We start from the raw sequence: 25089 nt of genomic DNA on the forward strand, positions 1-25089 counted from the left end.
TGTTTTGATCTTGGCTCTCCGCACATAAATAATTAAAACGAAATTTGCATATTAATTTTTTTTGGCTAAATGGCTTTCTCATAGTTTTAATCGGAAGATTTTGAGAAAAAAGGAGAGAGGGAGGAAGCCTAGTTGCCCTCCAATTTTTCGATTACTATAAACGGCACCTAGAACTTTTAATTTTTTTACGAACATTTTCATTAGTAAAAAATATACGTAATTTACGAGTTAACTTACGTAACGAACTTCTATATTCGTATGTTTCTATTGCGTATATGGGGAGTTCACCCCTCGTCAATACCTCGCTCTTTACACTAAAGCTTAAATTCTGTCCCAATTCCTTAAAAACGACCCTTGAATCACAAAGGCCGTAGAATAAATAGTTGAAATTACTTTAGCGTAAAGAGCAAGGTATTACAAGGAGGTAAACCCCTCATATGCGCAATAATTTCTGCTCGTTTTAAGTTTTAATGCTGCTCCTCCCTTTCAGTAAAAAAAACTTTTCATTTTTTTTAAAAATGCTAAAAAAAATCCTTCATTGAAATTCTCTTCCCTCATGAGAAGTTTTTCAATGGAAATATCTTCCCACGTACCCCCCCCCCTCAACTCTACCCCCCTAAACCAAAAAAAATCTCCCTGAAAGTGTCTGTACACTTCCCAGTAACCATTACTATTTGTAAACACAGGTCAAAGTTTGTAACTTGCAACCCCTCCCAAGGGACTGCGGGGGAGTAAGTCGTCCCCAAAGACATAGTTATTTGGTTTTTCGACTATGGTGAATAAAATGGCTATCTCAGAATTTTGATCCGGTGACTTTGGGGAAAAATGAGCGTGGGAGGGGGCCTAGGTGCCCTCCAATTTTTTTGGTAACTTAAAAAGGGCACTAGAACTTTTAATTTCCGTTAGAATGAGCCCTCTTGCGACATTCTAGGACCACTGGGTCGATACGATCACCCTTGGAAAAAAAAAACAAAAAAAAAAACAAATAAACACGCATCCGTGATTTGTCTTCTGGCAAAAAATGCGAAATTTCACATTTTTTTAGATAGGAGCTTGAAACTTCTACAATAAGGTTCTCTGATACGCTGTATCTGATGGTGTGATTTTCGTTAAGATTGTATGACTTTTAGGGGATGTTTTCCCCTGTTTTCTAAAATGTGGCAAATTTTCTCAGGCTCGTAACTTTTGATAGGTAAGACTAATCTTGATGGAAGTTATATATTTAAAATCAGCATTAAAATTCGATTTTCTTGGTGTAACTATTGGTATCAAAATTCCATTTTTTAGAGTTTCGGTTACTATTGAGCCGGGTCGCTCCTTACTACAGTTCGTTTCCACGAACTGTTTGATACAAAACTGGTTAAAAAGTATTATGCGACAGATATTATCGCTGCGTTCGAAAAGCCAAGCTAGCTATTGAAGCACTTTATAGGCTAGGGTGTTTTCATCGCCTTATCCGTCTTCTTTCTGTATGTGATTAACTTCATTTCTTGTTTTTCTTTTGCTGTTTTTCATTTGTATTTACTCCACTTAACCTCTGTTTTGTAAAGCGGGTGATAAATAAATTATTATTATTATAAGTGAATTCTACTTTCATCTTATTTTGGCATTTTTATTGATCAATTTTTTTGCATGAACTTTAATTTATAGCATTTCTCAATAAATTTCAATTTTAAGACTGCTAAGATAAACTTCTAGTAAGATGTTTTTATCCATATTTTTATGATAAACACAAAAATATAGTTGTATTGGCAAACAATTGACGCAGTTTTCCAGCAAAATTTGCGATGTTTTGGATAAAAAAAGAAAATTCTGATTATCCTGTTTCTCTGCAAGTGTCCATGCTTTATTTATAGGCACTTGGTAAACACACATAAAATTTCACTAATTTCGACTCTCTAAATCTCACTAATTTAGACTCATTACGTGTTCTTTAAGAGAGCAGTATTAAAAAAGTTTTATTTCTAGGCATCTACTGATTTACGTCAAAAAAAAAAATGTCTCTTCTGAACCAGGATATAACGATTTTATAAACAAATAAGTGCTATGAACGGAGTTCCCGAATAACACTTCTTCAACAGAGACACTCAGTTTTTAATATCCTTCAAATCTTCAAGTACACACCTAGAGAAGTTCATTTCATTCATAATTTCCTTTTGGCGTTTCCACGCACACGGAAAAATGATTCCCGGACTAGTAGTGAAAATGGTTTATAATAAAATTTCCTGTGAGACCAAACAATATATTTTCCTGAGACCTTTTTTTTTATCTTCAGATTGAGCTTGAATTTAAGAGATGAAAATTGTCTCTCTTTTTTAAGGAGTACTACGGTACTTAGCGAGTATGTATGTTTGTTACAGTATTGGAAAACAAGTTCTAGAAGCTTTAGTTTTTATCCAAGGTAATATAGGCACAAGAATTATTTTTATTCTTTTCCAATTGTCCAAGATCAATGAGTAAAATTGTTAACGAAGTGTAAAGAGCAACTCCGGCTAATAGTATCCTTGACCCTAAAAAATGGGCCGTTTTTGATAACAGTTAATACATTAAAATTGTTCATCAAAAGGTACAAGGTAGAGAAACTTTGTCAGATTTTAGAAAAAGGTGGAATAACCGAAAAAAATATGAGTAATCTCACATCAACATATCATTAAATTCAAAATATCAGAGAATCCCTTTGCATATGTTTTAAGCTCCTATCTACAAAAATGAGGATTTTTTTTCTCCAAAAGAAAGATTGTAGTTTTATTTGTGATTGCATGAGATCAGCAGTACTACTACTAATAATAATAATACTAATGATAATTCACTGCAGCACCTAGCCACTGAAGCTCCTCCTCCATTCCAATCTATTCAAAACCTTCTTCCTCTTTACAGCATCCCAAGTAGTTCACATTTCACTTAAATCTTTCCTTACGATATCCTACGGCCACATTTGTAGACGCTTGTTGTTTGGCCCTAGACCGTTGGCTGACAAGGATGATCTTTGTCAATCTGTCATCCTTCATTCACAGAACGTGTCCTAGCCATCTCATCCTTTCTCTCATTATAGCCCTAGATAGCAAGATTGAATCACATTTTTCGTACAGCTTACTATTTGAGAAACGATCAGTCAGTCCGGTATCTGAAACAACCTGTAGGCAATTTATCTGGAAAACAACTAGCAACTCCTCTTTTGTTTTTGGGGGCACCCTCGCTTTTGTACCATAATTGACCACTGCCATCACTGTGGCTTCCAATATTCTAATCTTGGTTTGCAGACTTATCTTCCTATCCTTCAAAACTAATTCCAACTTTGAAAACTTACCCTGAGCCTTGGCTATTCTACCTTTAACATCTTTACTACACCCACCGTCTTTACTAATAATATTGCCTAGGTAAGTGAAGCTATCCACTTGATCGACCTTCTCGTTACCCAAAATCACCAATTCGGTCTCATTTATCCCCAGTCTTAGCGACTTAGTCTTCTTGACATTAATTTTCAAACTCATGTTTCTACCCTGAACTCTCAAAACCTCTATATTCCTCCTTTTGCTGATCATAAATCCTGCATATAAACAATAGGCAAATTTTTTAATTTACAATTTTTTGCTCTGGGGCTATGGGGGCAAGGCATCCCTAGAGGTACAGCCTCTAGACTTTTTGACTGGGTTGAATAAAATGGCAATTTAATAATTTCGATCAGTGTTGAGCAGAATGGTAACCTAAAATTGGCTAGAAGGTGGGGGGAGGGGTAACTGCCCTCCATTCTCTCTTCAACATCTTTTCAATATACCTTGAAAAATTTAACTTAGTACCCCCAGCTGTTCCTTAAGTATTGTTGATATTCTGTTTCCACAACCAGCAAGCATATATTGTGTTTTGATTCTGTTCGGCATCCCTCTGACATTTCCTTAAGGTTTCACCTTAATACCCTAAGCCTTTTTGAAGACCCAGGATCAAACATACCCTCTTTTCCAATAAAAAATCCTTATCTGCTAACAATGGACAACTTGAAGAACTTACACCCTTGCCCCGGTGACTAAGGGGAGAGGGTGTCAGTCCCAGAGGCATAGTTATTTGACCTTAAGATTATTTTCAACAAAATGACTATTTCAGATTTTTGGTGTGGTGCGTTTGAGAAAAAGGGTTGGGGCGCTGGTTGCCCTCTGATTCCTTTTTACTCTTAAAAAGAGCTTTTGATTTTCAAACGAATGAGCCCATTCCAAAGTTTATTAAACCACCCCTATTATGAAAACCCTATATGTTAACAATGGGCAACTTGCATAACTTACAGCCCTTGGCGTGGGGCAGGAGGGGGGGGGGTCAACTCCTGATAAATAGTTATCAAACCTTCGGACCATTTTGAACAAAATGACTATCTCAAAATTTTAATGGGATGTAATTGGTGTAAAAATAGTGTGGTCGGGGGGGGGGTGTTGCTGCCTTCCAATCAGTTTTAACTCTTAAAAAGGGAACTAGAACTTCTGATTTCCAAACGATTAAGCTTCTTTCTATGTTTTGTTGCTACAACCTAATAAAGGATAAACCATGGCTCATGGTTAAAATAAATATCAAAAAAGGGTCAAACAAACTGGCAACTGAGAAAAAACTGCCATTTCTAGTATATTCAGGAATGGTAACTATTATCTCGATTAGTCTTAATAGTAAAATGTCATTTCGAAAATAAATTTATGGAAATTTCCAAAATATAGCCTGAAACGCCTGAAAACCGGCGTCGAATTGAAGCAAAAAGCGCACTGTTGGACTCACCGTGAAAAAAAACTCTTTACAGGAAGCCTACGGCCCCCTGGCTTAGACAACAAGAAAATCACTTTTTTGCATGGATAATACTGATATGTCCTCTTTCTTCATTTTTTCCTTCTCCACTGCGAATGCGTTATTGGAGCATCATAGAGAACTATTTAAGGGCTCATTTTAAAGCGAATTGCTATATCTATTGTCTTTTGTAAGGGCCAAAACAAGTGTTAAAACTGAATTTCTTTTTGTTTTTGCAAAAACAACATTTTCATTCGCAAGATGATGAATTATGCCATAATCGTTGGTTACAACCATAAACCGGATATTTAGTAAAACTATATGATGAAACTGCTGGGGCCCGTGCCCCTTATTATCAGATAAATGAAAATTTTCTCTAATACATATATTTATTTACCTGTAATATAATTTCTGTTCGCATGATAAATTCTCGCTGAGGCTAGCCTGTTTTCAATGGCGGTTTAAAAGCAAGAATCTTGCTAGAAGAAATAAACAGGTTGTATTGAAGTTATATTTTAGTCGTCTCAATGGCTAGATAAATGTTGCCATTGGTTTATAAATTATGAATAAAATTACTTCAATTTTTGGGTTCCATTGGTTTTATTGTCCCACGGTGTCACGTCCTGGCAAAAGAGGCGACCTGACCTTTTTTCTGTATATACGTTTTTTAGTCAGTCCCTGAGTAGATTTCGTCAGTAGAGTTCCCGCTTAGACTTCAGCGAAAAAACATTGGTGTTGACATTGGTAAATGAAACTAAGTTATAATTCTACGTTTGTTATTCATTATTTTCTCGAACCCTGGTAGAGTTGGGAAGAGAGCATTTGGAGTTTACCGTCATTGTAATATCCACTGAAGTACCCGTCCCCCTCCAAAGATATATTTTTATAAAAAGTATTGGTGGCACAGGCTGTGGCACCTTGGGCCAAATAGTGAGGTATTATAGTACTGAGGTAAATAGTGAGGTATACGATTTTTGTCGAAAATTTTGTCGATTTTTGTTAATTACAAAAGATACTAGATATAGCAATTGCCTTTCATATGAACCCTTAAACATTCCTCTATGATGTTTCAGTACCTCGCTAGCGGTGGAGAAAATCACTGCTTCCCGTGCAAAAGACTGATTTTCCCTGTTGCTCAAGATGGGGTACTGTAATTCTTCTAGATGGGTTTTTCGCCTGTAGGGATTCTAATTAGGCAGTTTTCATTTTGTCGTAAACAGGCTATTTTTAGGACTTCCCGCAAAATTTGCTTTTGCAAGGAACTTTCACCAGTAAGATTAACGAAATAGCAGTTACCGTTTCTAAATCAGCTTCAAATAATGAATCTTGCTCACTTGATACTTTTTTTTTCAAAATGTGTTTTTAAATATTTGGTAGAATGGGCTAAGATTCATTCCTTACTAAGATGGCCCTTTGGCGGCGCAGAATTTTTTTTCTGCGTGACAAAATATCGCATTCATATACTTACCAATACAGATGGTGGACTGCTAGAACCAGAAAATCTTCCGGGGAGCGAGGATTGAGTGCTACTAGAAACCAAAATTTAAGCATGAATATTTTTTGTTCGTTGTCTGTGGGTGTAGATTTATAACGTTTTCCGATTCCCAAGGGGGTATTGACCCCCTGCAAGAGTCCATAACAGACTTCCACACAAAAAAATGTTTGTTTTTTTCAAAAATTTACCTTGAAAATTTTCGAAGAGATAACTCTATAGCTCGCCTTTGATATTTCAAGTCCCTCCCCGCCTCTTAATAAGCATTTTGAGGGGTGTGCTTTTTAACCGGTTATTATCAATCTGGAACCATTAGAATACGAATTTGAAACCGGAATTGAAAAAGACGGTCTAGGGAGGGAGTAGTAGACCATCATATTTAAGAGAGCCTTGGTTCAAATTGTTCGCAATAACAAATGGAATGTAAAGAATGAACCTTCCTTGCAGAAATCTAAACCATAAAAACAATTTTTTTTTATGAAAGTATGTATAACACTTGTTTTTAGAAGAGCATCGTCAAGTGTTGAAAACTATTTTGTGACCAAGATGGAAGCAGGATTGCGTAAGGCCTCCATTCATATCAGAGGTCCCAGGGACTTCTTGCTGTCCGGTTCTAAGCCTGCATAAGAACTTCGATGTAGATCTGAGAAGATGTGTTTGTCCCCGTCTTGCACTGGTATCCGGGACCATTGCTTTTCCTCAGACGAAAAGAATTTCAATGATTTAAAGAATATCAAAATTGGGACTTGGAATTTCACGATTTTAGCAGAAACGCTATCGTGTCGACATTTTGACTAACGAATTGAGAACTGGACTTATTAGGAGTTTTCAGAAACTACTATCCCAGGGGTAAGAAGCATGAAATTAGGTGATATGGAATTTATTTACTCAGGCAGGAAGGGTGGGGTAGGATGTACAGGGAGTAGGGATCATGATGAATAAGGAAGCTACTAAGTTTTGTTTAGGCTGGAAAGGTATTAATAATATAATACTAATTGCTTGTTTGGTTCAGTCCCGCATTCTAGTGCTATAATTAGAGGAAGGTTGAGATGGCTAGGGCACGTTCAGCGGATGAAGGATGACAGATTGCCGAAGATTGTCCTTTTCGGTCAACCCTCTAGAACTAAACAGAGAGCAGGTCGTCCATGGCTAGGGTGAGAGGATGTCATAAAGAAAGACTTAAGAGAGATGGGAACTTCCTGGGAGGGTGTAAAGTAGAAGGCTTTGAATAGATTGGGTTGGAGGAGGAACGTGCGTAGGTGTGTTGACCTCAAGTTCCACATTCCAGATACGCATTTTCAGCAACCTGGATACTCTGAATGTATTTTTATTTAGTTCAACATCCTCCTCAATGTTCCCTGAAATTTTCAACTTAATAGGGTTAGCTGTTTCTCAGATTTTGCAGATACACCCCTTTCACAACCTGGATGCACATTTTATATTTTGATTTAGTTTACCATCTTCTCAACCTTCCCTTGAAGTCCTAGTTTTAAACACTTAGTTATTCCAGAAATATTATAATTATACCATTTTGACAGCCTGGATCACAAATTTTTATCATTTTGATCATTGTAGCTTCCCCCTGAACTTTTTCTGAAAGTTTAAACTTAATACCCTTAGCTAGTTCTGAGATTTTGAAAGTGCACTATTTTGACAACCTGAATAGTTATAGTGTCTAGTTCAACACTCTCCCCTCAACTTTTCTGGAAAGCTTCAACTTTACTTTCCCGAAAGCTACCTTTTGCCGTTTCTGAAATATTTTAAACGGGCTCTATTGGAAACCTGGATTTACATAGTGTCTTCTAGTTTAGTTCATCGTCCCCCTCAACATATCCTGAAAATTTCGACTTAATCTCCTTAGCCATCGAACAGTTCGTCGCAACGAATTGGAAGTAAGGAGCGACCGGGGCCATTAGCAACCGAAACTCTAAATAATGGAATTTTGATACCAATAGATACATGTAAAAAATCGAATTTTTAGGCTAATTTTAAATATATAAGTTTCATCAAGTTTAGTCTTATTGATCAAAAGTTAAGAAGCTTGCAATCAAATGTTTGCCTTGTTTTCGATAAAGGGGGAAAAACCCCCTAAAAGTCATAGAATCTCAGTGAAAATCACATCACATTATGTGAGATGATCTTTCCATGGATAAATTTTTCATGGAGGAGGAGGATTTCCATGAAGGAGGCACTGGATTTGCCAGCATTATTTAAAAAAACAACAATGAGAAATTAAATAAAAAACAAGAACTAGGAGCTCATATGGCACTTGTGACGAGGCAAAAAGAGCTAAGAGCCAAGAGCTCATATGGTATGAGCTCTAACAAAATTCTAAGAATCAATCAGAAGAATCAAAATTCAATCAAAATTGAATCAAAATTCAAGAATCAATTCTAAGGAAAATCAGAGGCTTAATGCTGGTCAGGATTTAAAATAAGAGCTCTGATTTACGATGTCCTTCTAAATATCAAAATTCATTAAAATCCGACCACCCACTCATAAGTTATAAATACCTAATTTTTTCTAATTTTTCCTCTCTCTTTAGCCCTCCAGATGATCGAATCTGGGAAAACGACTTTATCAAGTCAATTTGTGCTGCTCCCTGACACACCTACCAATTTTCATCGTTCTAGCACGTCCAGAAGCACCAAACTCGCCAAATCACTGAACCCCTCCCCCAACTCCCCCAAAGAGAGCGAATCCGGTACGGTTACGTCAATCACGTATCAAGGACATTTGCTTATTCTATCCACCAAGCTTCATCCCGATTCCTCCACTCCAAGTGTTTTCCAAGATTTCCCCCTCCAACTCCCCCCAATGTCAAAAGATGTGGTCGGGATTTGAAATAAGAGCTCTGAGACATGAATTCCTTCTAAATATCAAATTTCATTAAGGTCCGATCACCTATTCGTAAGATAAAAATACCCCAATTTTCACGTTTTTCAAGAATTCCGGTTTCCCCCTCCAACTCCCCCCAATGTCACAGGATCTGGTCGAAATTTAAAATTAGAGCTTTAAAGCACAAGATCCTTCTAAATATCAAATTTCATTAAGATCTGGTCACCCTTTCGTAAGTTACAAATACCTCATTTTTCCAAATTACCCCCCCCCCCAACTCCACCAAAGAGAGCAGATCCGGTCCGGTTATGTCAGTCATGTATCGTAGACGTAGACGTATTTATTCTTCCCATCCAGGTTCATCCTGATCTCTCCGCTTTAAGTATTTTCTAAGATTTCCGGTCTCCCCCCGACCCCCCCCCCCCCAATGACGTTGGATCCGGTTGAAACTTAAAATAAGAGATCTGAGCTACGAGTTCCTTCTAAATATGAAGTTTCGTGAAGATACGATCACTCCTTCGTAAGTTAAAAATACGTTATTTTTTCTAATTTTTCAGAATTAACCCCCCCCCCCCCCAATAGAGCTGATCGGTTCCAATTATGTAAATCACGTATCTAAGACTTCTGCTTATTTTTCCCACCAAGTTTCATCCCGATCCCTCCAATCTAAGCGTTTTCCATGATTTTAGTTTCCCCCACCCCAAACTCCCTCCAATGTCACCAGATCTAGTTGGGATTTAAAATAAGAGCTTTGAGACACGATATTCTTCTAAATAGCAAATTTCATTGAGATCCGATTACTCGTTCGTAAGTTAAAAATACCTCATTTTTTCTAATTTTTTAGAATTAACCCCCCTCCCCCAATTACCCCAAAGAGAGCAGATCCGTTCCGGTTATGTCAATCATGTATCTAGGACTTGTGCTTATTTCTCCCACCAAGTTTCATCCCGATCCCTCCACTCTAAGTGTTTTCCAAGATTTTAGGTTTCCTTCTCCCAACTCCCCCCCAATGTCACCAGATCCGGTTGGGATTTAAAATAACAGCTCTGAGACACGATATCCTTCCAAACATCAAATTTCATTAAGATCTGATCAACCGTTCGTAAGTTAAAAATACTTCATTTTTTCCGAATTAACGGGCCCCCTACTCCCCCCAGATGGTCAAATCGGGAAAACGACTATTTCTAATTTAATTTGGTCCGGTCCTTGATACGCCTGCCAAATCTCATCGTCCTAGCTTACCTGGAAGTGCCTAAAGTAGCAAAACCGGGACCGACAGACCGACAGAATTTGCGATTGCTATATGTCACTTGGTTAATACCAAGTGCCATAATAAGTTTTATCAGCTGAAAGTAAGAAGCAACTTTAAAACTTGGAACAAACAGAAATCATTACGTATATGAGGGAGGTTGCTTCCTCCTTAATACATCACTCTTTACGCTAAGGTGATTTTAGTAATTTTGAAAGAACTATTTATTCTAATTAAACGGTCTTTGTGATTAAGGGGTGATTCTCAAAGAATTGGAACAAAATTCTAGCTTTAGCGTAAAGAGCGAGGGATTGACGAGGAGGGAAACCCACTCATATACGTAATAAAAATCTACGAATGTAGAAGTTCGTTATGTAATTTAATTCGTAAGTTACGTATATTTATTTCTAATAAAAACGTTCAGAAATAAAATTAGAAGTTCTGATGGCCCGTCTAAGTAACCAAAAACATTGGAGGGCAACTAGGCCCCCTCCCCAACCCTTTTTTCTCAAAACCGTCCGACCTGAATTTTGAGAAAGCCATTTAGCCGAAAAAGAAAATTAATATCCAAATTTCGTTTTAATTATTCATGCACGGTCCAAAATCAAAACCTGCATTAATTCAAAAAGCTCAGAAATTAAATAAAAGAAACATTTTTTTAACTGAAAGTAAGGAGCGACATTAAAACTTAAAATGAACATAAATTTTTCCGTATATGAAAGGGGCTTTCCCCTCCTCAACGCCGCGCTCTTTATGCTATAGTATGCATCTTTCTTGCAACTCTACTTTTTAAAACAATAAGAAACTTTAGCGTAAAGAGCGGTAAAAAAAACACACAAATAATAGTAGATTGTCAGTTTAATTGACATATACTGATGTTTGTTCCTTAAAAATTTGATAATTTTATTTATGAAAGTAAAAAAATGAAAACATTTAAAATTTATTTTGTTTTCAGTAAAGCGCAAATTATGTTCTGGTCTTGAAAAGGCAAGGGGGTTATTAGCCCTGCGCATGCTAATTTCTGCTAGTTTTGAGTTTTACTGCTACTACTACTAATAATTCACTGCAGCACCAAGCCACCTGAGGTCAACACGTGCTACGCACGCGCCTCCTCCAACCCAATCTATTTAAGGCCTCCCTATTTACATCCTCCCAGGAAGTTCCCATTTCCTTTAAATCTTTACTTATAACATCCTCCCACCCAACCCGAGGACGACCCGCTTTCCGTTTAGCCCCAGACGGATGGCCAAAAAGGACAACCTTCGGCAATCTTTCATCCTTCACCCGCAGAACGTGGCCTAGCCATCTCATCCTTTCTTTCATTATAGCCCTACAAAGCGGGATTGAACCGCATTTTTCGTACAACCTACTGTTTGAAATATGATCAGTCAGCCGGATACCCAGAACAATCAGTAGAGAATTTCTCTGGAAAACATGCTAGTAAATTGTCATCCGCTTTTCGGAGCGCCCATGCTACAGAGCCATATTTTACCACTGTCATCACCGTAGCTTCCAATTTTCTAATCTTGGTTTCCCGACATATATTCCTATTCTTCCAAACTTTTTTGTAACTGTGAAAAAACAGCTGAGCCTTGGCTATTCTACTTTTAACATCTTCACTGCTCCCACCGTCTTTACTAATAATACTGCCAAGGTAAGTGATGCTGCCCACCTGATCAATATTTTCGTTACCCAACGTCACCTTTTCGTCTTCACTTATTCCTAGCCATAGTGACTTGGTCTTCTTAACATTAAATTTTCAAACCTATTTTAGCACCCTGAACCCGCAAAACCTCTAAAAATTCATCCATTTTGCTTACACTTTCATCTAATATGCCTAAATCATATTCAGCTATTTATTTAAATTTCTGTTCGTTTTGAGTTTCATTTATTTATTGATAGTGGTTTGTGGTAGTTTTACGCTTGGAACATTATTTGACTTTATTTTTACTCATTTTTGGCTAAACAGAGCCCTTTAATTTTTTTCGAAAAACTTGTTTTGTGGGAAAAGCTTTTTAAATTGATTTCTAAATAGGTTGATCTTTATGGACTGCATTTACTTTCAGGGAGGGATGGTAAACTGCAAACCTATATTGACTGAGACTGGGATGTTAAATAGATGTCTTTAAACTTTTGTTCGACATCATTTTGGCCATCTTCGCTCCAAAATCACTGCTTTACGAGCCAAAATGCCTGAAAGTGGTAATTTTTTGTGGCGCTATCTCTTTTTTAACTACCTAGGGGTACTATATACCTAAAAACCCATTTGAATAAACCCCATTTAATAAAAAAAAATATTTTTCCTAATGGTCAAGCAGAAAAGCATTTCTGTTGGAGTTGGTTCAATAGAGCCATTTTTCAAATCCTTGAGTTTGAGTTACAACCACTTTAAAAGGAACAAAGTTATCATAGTCAAAACCAACATGATACCATCAACCAATTGAAGACAAGTCAATCTTGTTGTAATTAAATAAGAAAACATAAGTTTTTTTTCAGTTGAAAGTAATGATTTTTTTTTAGTTTATCAGCAGTGATTCTCCCTCCTCAATCCCTTCCTCTTTACACTAAAGTTTTGCTTTTTGGCCAACTTAGCGTTAAGAGCGACTCCTGAAACAATAGGGTCATTTAATTGGAATAAGAAGCACTCTTAAAGTACTAAAAAACATTCCCATAAAGGGCAAATCTTCCAATGTTCTAGACAATTGGTTCGATAAGATCACCTCGGGGAAAAAATAAATTAATAAACTAAACTAATAAGCCGGCAGCCGTGAACTATCTTCTTACACAAAATAGAACATTTTAAATTCTTTCAGATGGAAGCTTGAAACCTATTCAGTAGGGTTTCCTGATAAGTTGAATCTGATAGTGCGATTTTCATTAAGATTCCTTGACTTTTTGGGTGTGTTCCCACACTTTTTTGAAAATCATGCAAATTTTCCCGGGCTCATAGCTTTTGATAACTAACATTAAACTTAATGAGTAGTATATATTTGGAACCAGGATAAAAATCCATTTCTCTCAAGTCTTTTTAACGCACAATAACGTTTGTTGTTCAAAAAACAAAATGTAAGAAAAGGATTAGATGCAGTAATTAAGAGGCTTTTCCACGACATTTGGTTAAGAGGAGGGTCTCAGTCATGATTAGAAAAATTAAGGAAATGAGAGACTAGACTCTCGTTGGAACCGAGTATCTTGATCTTGGGAAAATCACAAATCTGTGTGATACGTCCCTGCAAATGAAATAAAGAAAATAATCTTTTTTTCTTCTTCATGACATCGCTAGTATCTATTGGGACTTGAATCTCAATCTGCGTTTACATTTCTATTACTTCTCTGATTTTACCACTCTTTCTAGTCATTCGCTTCTTTATATCAACAATTCTATTTGGGTGAAAAAGTTTTCACAAAATAAAATTTAAAGTTCTCAACGAAATTAAATTTCTTGGTTTATTATTTTCCCCTTTTTTCACTTTCTAGTTTGTCGTCAAATTCGCAATGGAGTCCATGCCATTCTTGGACCTTCAGATCCTTTTCTTGGCTCTCATGTACAATCAGTATGTGATGCCTTAGATATTCCTCACTTAGACGCACGGCTTGATATAAACAGCGAGAAAAAAGAATTTTCAATTAACATATACCCGGCACCAAATTCCTTAAACAAGGCATTCCAAGACATCATGGACTTCTTCAATTGGACCAAAGTAGCAATAATTTACGAAGACGATTATGGTGAGTGAATTTTTTTTTGGTGCAATTTCAATGCTTCTACAAAGGATTTTTTTACGTAGCTTCTTTCTTATAAAATGATAGTTTTATTATCAGTCCTTTCGTATCAGTCTCTGTCTTTCATTTTTCATTAAATACAACACTCTTTGGTTGCATTTTGTTTTTGATTACTGATGCAAAGAAGTCTGGGAGTCAACAAAAACACTAAAAGATATATACACCATTAATAGTCTTGACATAACCCTTTCCTCAATTCCTCGAAAATGTTGGCTTAGAAACCGTATTTTTTCCTTGGACTTTTTTTTACCACAGAACTCAAACTTTGTTTGCTTTTTGCTGATAATTTCACGAATGTTAAAATATTTTTCACCTTACATCGTCAACATTACAATATAATGAATTACTAGTTCATACCGAATTTTACTATTTATTTGGTGCAAAGTTGCATTTATAAGCTTATTCTTAAGACTTTGAGACGGGTATCATTGTCTGTTTTACAACTCATTGTGTCCATGGCCCCAATGATCAGATATATTTCCTTTTCTTAATTTATCACCCTCCTTTAAGCTCATTCTTCCTTCTGTTTTCCCTCTTTCCGCGAGAATTATTCCACTTATTTTATGACTAAGTAAGCTAATTACGACACCTAGAATTCACAGCCAGACTCTAAGTCATCCGCTGGCCAAATAACTTATTCTGGTGTTTTTGTAGGATTTTTCAATTGTTCGTATTTTACCATAGTCATATCTTTGCTGCACGACTCGAATGACCCTGGTCTAGGTCGGAATTGTAATGGGGTATAGCCACTAAGAAGCTACAAGATATTTTTACCCCCTTTTTCTCATTCCATTTTTGTGCGCTGAACTTGCAGAACATTCTGAGAATGTGCTAAACCAGGATAGAGTTACAAGAAAAGATATAAAGGAAAATTAAAAAGTTAGTGACACCTTGGATGTGAAGAAAGATTTATTTTGTGAGGAAGAATTAGTTATGGTATTAAAAGGATTCAAAAATGATAAGGCTCCAGGTGCCGATAGTGTGGTAAATGAGATTCTTTAATATTGTGGTTAAAAGGTTTGAAAAAAGATACTGAAGATTATGAATGTGATTGAAAAAAAGGGGAAGTACCTAGCGATTTTAGGAAAATTCTAATTAAACCCCTATATAAAAAGGTCGAAAAGAGTGAGTTTGGTAATTATAGAGGCGTTAGCCTGGTCTCTGCAGGTAGGAAATTGCTTAGCATGATGACACTTCTTGACTGAAAGATCCTGTAGAAAAAGGTTTAAGAGAAGAACAGTACCATTTTAGGAAGGGTAGAGGATGTGTTGACCAAATTTTTAAAGTGCCTGAGTCGTCAAACACATTCATCCCTCAGATTTATAGATTATGAGCATTCGATTCAGCTGATACAAGAACTTTAACGAAGGTCTTATCCTCGTATGGTATACCAGACAAACACAATAAAGTGACTAGTGCTGTGTACGTGAATAATATTGCCGTGGCTACGGTAGGCAATGACGCTAGTAGCTGTTTTCAAATTAAATTAAGAGATAAGTAGGGCTGTGTTTTATCCCCATTTATATGGATCATTTTTATAGACTTTGTCTTAAGGAGCACAGTAAAGGCAATGGGAGAACACGTAATCAAATAGGGAAGAAAACTTTCCTGGACTTAGATTATGCTGATGATTTAAGCATCCAAAATGAAAGAGTAAGCAAAATGAATGACGTTTTAGAGGTTTTGTGAGTTCAGGGTGCTAGAGTAAGTTTGGAAATCAATGTTAAGAAGACTAAGTCGCTAAGGTTAGGAATAAGTTAAGATGAAAAGCGACGTTGGGTAACGCAAAGATGGATCAAGTGGACAACTTCAATTACCTTTATAGTATCATTAGTAAAGATAGTGGGAGCAGTGAAGATGTTAAAAGTAGAAAAGCCAATAAAAGGGTTTTTACAGATGAAATGAATTTGGAAGAATAGGAAGAACAGTCTGCAAATTAAGATTAGGATATTAAAGCTACAGAAATGATAGTGGTCAAACATGGTCTTGAAGCATGGGTGCTCAAAAAAACGAGGGAAGGTTTGCTAGATGTCATCCAGACAAAATTCTTACGAAATGCTTTAGGTACCCGGGAGACTAACCACATTTCAAACAGTAGGCTGTGCGAAAAGTGCGGATCAATTCCCCTTTCCAGGCCTATTATGAGAGAAAGGTTGAGACGGCTAGGGCACGTTCTGCAGTTGAAGGATGACAGATTGCCAAATATTGTCCTTTTCGGCCAACCGTCCAGGGCTACGCGGAAGGCAGGTCGTCTGTGGACTGGATGAGATGATGGTGTAAAAAAGATTTAATGGAAATGAGAACTTCCTGGTAGGGTGTAAAGAGAAAGACTTTGAATAGATTAGGATAGAGGAACGTGCGTGGCTGTGTGGGCCTCAGGTAGCTTGGTGCTGCGTTGAGTCGTAAGTAGTAGCAGTAGTTTTTCCAGATTACTGTATCTATAAGTTTGTTCCTAGTCTAGCTTTGGCTAATGGGAGTTTTCCACGATTTGTGCTTTAGGAAATTTAGTCTTCTAAGTCGATACAATCTTCTAAGAAAAGTACCCCATGTATGGCGTTGAAGATCCAACCCTTTTTTGGTGTATAGATAAAAGTTACCCGTTTTGTCTGTACTTGCGGGATACCCCTCCCGAACCTTGCATAGAGCATGGCAGCCTGAAGTGGTGATTGAACAATAACAATTCAAGATTTGCTTGAAATCTTGACTGTAAGAAAGTAGCTTACAAGTTATAATTATGATATGTTATCTTGCATAGGTAGTGGAGTATAAGCCTCAGTATTAGTGTTGGTCCCCTTAAAACCTATAACACTGGTGGCAGCAATTCAAACCCTTGTTTCAAAATATACAAACTAATTTAGCCTATGCTAGCAAACTCTATGGGAACCGAGGTCCAGTACTTATTGAAACTATTTTGCTGGGGACTGATTGGTCAATAATGTTAATGAAAGAAAATAGGGAATAAATGTTTGTCGAGGAAGTGCATCATCCCTCTCATAGAAGGCGAATGTGTAAGGTGAGAAAAATGAAACATTTGTATTTTTTGCAAAATATCCTTGGTTCTTCTAATCGAGAACAATTGCAGGAACAAATTTCTCATTCGCCCCATCCCTCGGGACGGTTAAGCCAATGAGAAGGAAGAGATTCAAAACTTCTTCCTAAAGAGATTCTAACCGGCGATACCGTTAATGTTATATTTGATTATCAGCCTTCTGACCACTGTCCTATAACCTGCTCTATTGGTGTCTCATCTTTGGTTTCTCACACAAGTTCAGATCTTTTTTCTTCATGTGGACAAGCAAAGTTTTAGTTTTCTATATGGAAAGAATTCGGGCGTCCTACTACGGGCATGTGAATGACAAACGGATCCCTACAAAGCGGAAATTTTCCAAAATTCTTAATGAGCATTGTAGAGATCATTTTAACAGCTTTTCTGCCTGTGCAAAACAAGATCGAAATATGGTATTTAAATTTGTCTCCTCCTCAGAACCCCCTTTTTCTTCACCGTCCTCAGCTGACATTCCAGAATCTGAATGGTATGCATTTTACGAATCTGAGTTTTCTACCCCTGATCCCATCATACAGCAATCTTATGAAGTAGCTCTGGATCATTTGTGGATGCTCAACCCGATAAAGATTTTGTGGTCAGTACCCGTTCTGTCGAAGATACCATCCAAAAATTAAAATCGAAACGTTCATCTAGTATTGGCCAAGTTAGTGCTATTCATTTGAAATACGGGGGAAAACTTCTTGCGTCTCAGCTGTCTCTGCTTATGCAGATAATTTTGACTCAGTGTATCGTTCCTTCTTCCTTTTGCATCGGAGATCTGACTTCTATCTCCGAAAAAGAGAAATCTTAAGCACACTGTACATCATTCCACCTTATTGCTGTAGCTACATCCCTTTGCAAGCTCTTTGAGCTACTATTTATTAGGGAACTTGAAAAAGTTCGCTATACCCTTCACTGCAGTTCGGATTTAAGTGAGGTGCCAAATGTGCCAATGCTTTGATCGCTATTTCAAATGCCCTGATTCATGTGGAGTCGTCTGGAGAAAGCTTTGTTTTGGGGGGATATGATGTCAGACATGCTTTCGACTCTTTTATCCATGGAGCGATGCTCCTGATAGCTGGTAAACGTGGATTGAATGGCGAATATTCATTCTCTTCGGGATTTATATTTAAGACTACGTATCCACCTGAAACTATCCCTAGATGAAGGCATGCCCCAGATTCCATTCAGACAACTTATACCAGTCAAGAAAGGGGCCCGTCAAGGAGCTGTTACTTCTCCCGATCTTTTTAATAACTATGTGCTGGAAGCACAAGATCTATGCCCAACTTCACTGATTTTGTCATCTGTAAACCTTTTCTTTATATGCTATGCTGATGACATTCTAAACCTTTATCGAACTCTTCAATGTATCACCGAAATTTTTGGAATCCTTGAAGCCCTTCCATCACGCTTGGATCTAGCTTTGTTCAACCTATAGATCACCTTTCGTATCTAGATCTGCCTATTGCTTCTTGTATCCGAGACACCTGTAAACCTATAGATCTGCCTATTGCTTCTTCTATCCGACACACCCGAAAACTTCTTCTTCAACAAATCAGACGTAGAATCTTAGAAGCTTACGCTTCCATTGTATCTTGTAAACTTTGATTCAACCGACCTCTTTTAGCAAGTTTATATAATGCTGTTGCCCTTCCCCATATTCTCCACAACGAACCCTTCTGGAAACTCCTAACTAAAACTGACAAGAGTAAAATCCGATCCATGCTTTTTCGCTTTGTCAAGTATTTGCTTCATCTGCCTCCGTAGTATATAAATTCACTCGCTATTGCAAAATTCAAGGTTGCTGTTATTGTTCTGCAGCATATATAGTATGTAACTATATATTTCTGTTATTTCTAATTTTTATAAATGATTTATGTAGAGCTTTTAATATGATTTCGTATGATCTTGACATTGGATGTGACGGGGAAAAAGTAATTGCTCTCAGCTTTGCGGATGACACTCATATAACTGTGGCTGCACGAACAGGAATTCAGCTGTTGAGTCGTATTAGTTCTTGTCTGGAGTTTGTACAAAATTGGATGAAGCTTAATAAGTTAAATTTGAATTATAGTAAATCTTGCTTTTTATTGTATGGTAGGAGCTCAAATTATTACCCTTGGATAGACAGACTTAATATTGCTGATATGGGTATTTTAAGAATGAATTGTACAAAATATCTAGGAGTTTTAATTGATGAATGTCTCAGCTTTAGAGAACATATAGATTATATTAGTCTTAAACTCGCTAGGAATGTTGGCATTTTAAGAAAGTTGCAGTATATTTTCCTAAGAGATATTTTAAGAACAATGTATTATTCCTTAATTCATCCTTATCTGCTATATTGTTGCAATGTTTGGGGTAGTACATTTCCTTCTCATCTCGATCGTGTTCGAGTTTTGCAGAATAAAGCGCTTCGAGTGTTATGTGGTGTAGGTTTTAAAGACTCGGTACAAAAGAGGTATATAGAATGCAAAATCTTGCCTTTAGCAGGACTTATTATTTTTTATCGAAGCCTGTTTATATATAAATATTTTCAAAATTGTTTACCAATATGTTTTAAAAGTATGTTTGAATTAGGAAGTGATATTCATATACATTCTACGAGACAGTCCGATATAATTCGTCGTCCGCTTGCTATTACCCGTAGATCTCAATTTTCTATTCGGCATCTAGGACCCCATGCATGGAATTGTTTACCTACGACTTTGAGAAACATGGATAGTTTTCTTGAATTTCGGCGGGAATTAAAGTTATTTCGCCTTAATATTTATGGTTTTGATAGTTGAGCGGACCTCAAGTGGAGCCAAGATGTTGGTTTTGATTTTGGCGATACTGGTAAAGTGGTTTTAGTTTCTTTTTGTTTTGTCTCTTTTGAAGTGTAAATCCGTTTCGATTGAAATGCAGGGTAAATGATTTTTTTTTTCATCTTCTTTCTTTCTTTTTTTTTCTTTTCCTTTTCTTTTCTTTTTATTTTTTCTTCTTTTTCGTATTGTTTTATTTGTGTGTGTATTGGGGTTGTAAGCCCAAACAAGCTTTGCTTCGGGCCATTTGCTTGTTCTGTTTTGTTATTCATATTATAAACCCATCTTTCTCTCTCTCTTTCTCTCTAACCGTTTTTAAAGTTTTTCTCGTCCACATAATATGTAAATTGTACTCATTCGCTTGTAAGTCTTTTTTTATTCTGTTCTCTTTCGTATACTTGCGAGTCTTGTATTTTGCGAAGTGTTTAATTGTTGTCCTTATTGTTTTATTATTCTATTTTTTTTACTGCTCATTTTCCTTCCTTTGTATGACAGGTTTTCAAATAAATATATTCGAAAAAATGTATTTCTTCTGTTTTTTCACTTAGCAGAAGAAAAAGAAGAAGTTCCAATCAAACATTTTCAAAAAAAACTTTTTTGTGTTAAAAATTTAAAAATTCTTGCCTCCTCCTACTGTTCTGTCGTAAATTGGTGCCACTGATTACCAAATTAAAAGATTGTGATGACCAAAATCCCTGGGGACCCTCTTTAAGAAGCTTTGCAAATGCTTTAGAAACCTTTGGGCCCTGAAATTACCAAATTATTGCGCTAATTTTAGATTTCAAACGAGTACCAAAGACCCAATTTTAGTGGAAGCTTTTTCTTTCAACAAATTTGGTCTCTTTTGTTTTATCTAGAAAGCTTAAGAAAAGTACGCACGTAGGCCCCCGAGATTATCAAAATAGATACAGGCCTATGCTTCTAATGCCCAGGTACTATTTAGTTAAACATAGCACATTCAACAATTATGCTTAGGTTAAATCTGAGAAAACTAGTTAAATAGCAACAAATACACGAGACGGGTGATAGAATGCATTTGGACTTATAAAATTTGGGATATATATTTGCACATTCGGGGGGATGAGGGTACTGTATATGGACAGCGTGAATCTAGAAAACAATTCTTACTTCATAATCATAGGCAGCGCAATGGACTGTCTAAGTAAAGAACGATGAACTTTATTATTTATTCATTTATTTTTTGTTTTTCTAGACCAGGGCACTTCATAGTGTAGGAATTGTCGTAAAAACTTAGAAAGGGGATCATTTCACTGAAAATTTAAAGAGGCTAGTGTCCTTTTTAATAGGGGAAAGTGACTGGGGGGAAACCAACCCCCACCTCCATTTTTTCCCCAAACACATTAAATCAAAATTTTTGAGATAGCTATTTTATTCACCGTAGTAGAAGGGTCCAGAAACAGTGTCTTTGAGGATGTCCCCCTCGCCCCCAGGGCAAAGGGTTGTAAGTTATGCCCTAGGGCATATAAGGTTTTTATAGAAAGTTTGGTCGTATAGACTTCAGAGGGAGCTCATTGGATTGGTAGTCAGAAGTTTTAGGGCTCTTTTTAAGAGTCAAAGTGATTAGAGGGAAGCTACTCCGCCCCCTGCCGGACGTTGTTTTTTTCCTAAAATGTACCCAATAGAAATTTTTAGATGACTATTTATTCAAGATGACCTAAAGATAATATAACTAGGCTTTAGGGGTTGAAACAAGCTCCCAGGGCCTGGGAGAAAGGGTTGTAAGTTATTCCAAGGGGGCATTTAAGGTATTCTATCGAAGGGATGGTTGTATGAACTTTACAGGAAGCTCCTTTCGTTGAAAACTGGAATTTCTAGTTACCTTTTAAATGTCAAAAGTAATTGTCAGGAAACTACTCCTCCCCCTTCGACTACCCCTTTTTTCACCAAATTCATTTGATCGAAATTACGAGATAGCCAAAAGTTATTGGAGGGCAATCAGGCCTTTCATTTAGCCGCTCTTTAAAAAAAAAAAGATACAAATAAATGTGCACTTTCAGTTTAATATACGTATGCTGATATTTATTCCTTAAAGTCTTAATACTTTTTGATTTACTAAAGTTAAAAAGTGAAAACATTTCAAATATATTTTTTTTTTCAGAAAAGTGTAAAGTTCTTGCCTTAAGAAGGCATAAGGGTTGTGATCCCTACTCATGCTAATTTTTGCTTGTTTTGAGTTTTAATCCGTTATTTATTGTATTTTCTGTTCGTTTCGTGTTTCATTTATTTGTTGATGCTGCTTTGTAGTGGTTTTACACTTAGTAGATTAGTTGATCTTATTTTTGCTAATTTTAAGTTTAATGAAGTTCCTTACTTTTCTTTGAAAAGTTTATTTTGTGGAAAAAGTTTTTAAATTAATATGTAGAATAACTGTAGCGAATACATTTTGCATGCAGACCTGCTATACTTAAACCTAAGCTAACCAAAGTGTAATTCTTTAGTGTGTTCGTTTAATTAACAAGTGCCCCGTCTCAGTTTATGTTTCCAGTCTCACGAGTTCACCAGTTTAGTTTAAACTCTTGACGTTAATTTTTTATGCAGAGATTTCAGGGTTAGCTTGAGCCTGGTCATAAATGGTGATTCCAAAAATGGTGATAAGGCACCCAAAGAAGCTTATGCACAAATTACGAATAACATATACCACCTTGTCTCAATTCATGTAGTATCTTTTTGTCTCCCTTTTTTGGATTATTCTTGTTTTTTATAACTTTCCTTCTTATTGTCTCTCCTTTCATTACAAGACAATTAGAAAAGATCATGCCTGTAAACGTGAATCGCTTCAAGTTTAAGTTCAATAATAACAAATGGCTGATGTTCTGCTTAAGCATTATTAGTAATGTACGCTTTATTCAAGTTCATGCTGAAAACTGAAGGATCACTTCGTTTTCCGTCGGATTCTTTCTCTATTCGGATCATCGAAAGAAGTGAAGAAATTCATTTCTTTCGTTGACATTGTGTTGTTCAAGCGTTAAAACGGCGCTAAGCAAATATGTAATTAAAGCTATGATTATGCTAACGTTGCTTGGGGACAATTAAATTTAATTTATGTACCTTAAAGCTCACAACTCTATTTTGAAATTGTTTCAACATGGAGGAATGACATAGGTGTGACTGTTATTTCAACAGATCAAATATTAAATAAAATAGAAGTGGTATTGTGTCATTAGGCATGTATGCTGAAGTGTACTCGGTGGGGGAGGGGGATCGAAATCCCCAAAATTAGACGAACTGATGGGGAATCTGGGAAACTCCGTGGGAGCACCAACGGGGGGTCACATTGTGAAAAATACGATTTTTTGGTACTGCCAATAGGAAAAAACACCCAACCCTACATTTTGAAAATTTTTATTTCTTGTCATAAAAAATAAGAAATCTTAGTCTGCCTACATTTTCGTTAATTGGTGCCCCCTGGAAAACTCTTAAAATTACTGAAAGAGAACCCACATAGGCTAAACTCATAGACATCCGGATCTTCTATATAGTTAAAAAGGCAGAAGGAAAACAAACCCCGAAGTAGAAATTATTACACTCGGGAATCGAACATCGAAACCAAGATAGAGGTTACAGGTTAAGTAACTGCAAACCCTACAGTGAGCTTAGGTACCTAGAAAATGCGAAGGCAAGGGTATATTGAGACCCCAAAAGAGAAAGAGATAAAGATCCGCGAAGGTCTAAGCAAATATTTTCAACAGGCAAAAGGCAGAATCAGACAAAATCAATGTGAATGATCAGATCAAGTAAGTCAGTGTGAATATGCTGGGCAAGGGAACCTACAGTGGACCATTTCAAGAAATGAAATGAGAGCGGTTAATGAAAATATGAATACTGAACGCACATACGGTCGGAGTAGTACGAGCTGGAAAAGAGGCATATAGAAAACAAAGGGAGCAAAAAGATAAGTAAATGATGAAACTCATGGTAAGAATCTCCCATGCCTCGCATCAATCATCGGTAAGGGATTTAATACGTATGGAAATCCTTCAGCCAAGGAAGGAAAATGAAGAAGTACACTTGTTTGTTTCAAGCTTTATACACTGGGAAAGTAAAATAAAACCCTATCTACATCGTAAGACACAAGCTGCCTTTGTGGCCTTGCCGAATTATTCCGCAAGCAACGTCCAAAAACTAAGAGAGTCTATTTTAGAGTGATTTGAGCTATCTCCGAAACAATCCCGCATACGGAAAGAAATTCAGAGTAACTGACAAAGTTCCAATACAGGTTTAACAGAACTAGAAATTAAATGCCAAGGAACAGACGAATATACCATATAAGAAGATGCTGAATAACTAAGATACAAATTCGGGAAATTGTACAAAACAGCACTTGACCAGCTATCAGAAAATACAACAGGCTGTTTGAGAATATCAAACAGTTCGTGGTAACGAACTGTAGTAAGGAGCGACCCGGCTAGATAGTAACCAAAACTCTAAAAAATTGAATTTTGATATCAATAGCTACATCAAAAGAATCGCATTTTAATGCTGATTTTAAATATATACATCAAGTTTAGTCTTACCCATCAAAATGGGTTGTCCCCTCCGCAATCCCTCGCTCTTTACGCTAAAGTTTGACTTTTTGCCACAATTCTACTTTTTAAAACAATTAAAAGCTTTAGCGTAAAGAGCGAGGGATTGCGGAGGGGACAACCCATTTCATATACGGAGTAATTTCTGTTCGTTTTAAGTTTTAATGTCGCTCCTTACTTTCAGCTAAAAAAATTAGTTTTTTTTTATTTAATACCTAAAAGAAGCACAACCAGAGACAATCAAAGAAATGGAAGGTTGGCAGACCATTATGTCGAGATTATAAAAGATGATTCATTGGTACTCAGCCAGCAAGCAAAACGCTCGGAATTTAACAACTAATTTAGTTAATTGTAGTCAAAGGTGCTTTCATTAAATTTTTTATGCTTAGTCTTGGAATTTACCAAGTAGCTGAGCTCGTTTTACTCAAAAGTACTTTCATCAAATTTTTGATACGCTGTCAGTAACGAAAACACTCGGAATTTAACAGTATGCTGAGTTTGCTGTAGTCGAAAGTGTGTTTATTAATTTCTTTAGTAATCTGCCAGCAATCAAACACTTGGAATTTATCAAC

At 36.6% G+C, this 25089-nt stretch overlaps 1 protein-coding gene across 1 annotated transcript in view; it reads left to right on the forward strand.

Annotated features, from left to right (window-relative positions):
* The window catches only part of LOC136039408 (glutamate receptor ionotropic, kainate 2-like), a gene marked incomplete in the record, with an annotated part of 174727 nt that overhangs the window by 23635 nt on the left and 126003 nt on the right, over nucleotides 1-25089 (forward strand). The window contains 1 exon segment of the mRNA XM_065723135.1: nucleotides 13815-14066. Coding sequence (XP_065579207.1) covers nucleotides 13815-14066 — 252 coding nt within the window.

This window comes from Artemia franciscana, chromosome 2 (assembly GCF_032884065.1).
Source record: "Artemia franciscana chromosome 2, ASM3288406v1, whole genome shotgun sequence".
NCBI lineage: Eukaryota > Metazoa > Arthropoda > Branchiopoda > Anostraca > Artemiidae > Artemia > Artemia franciscana.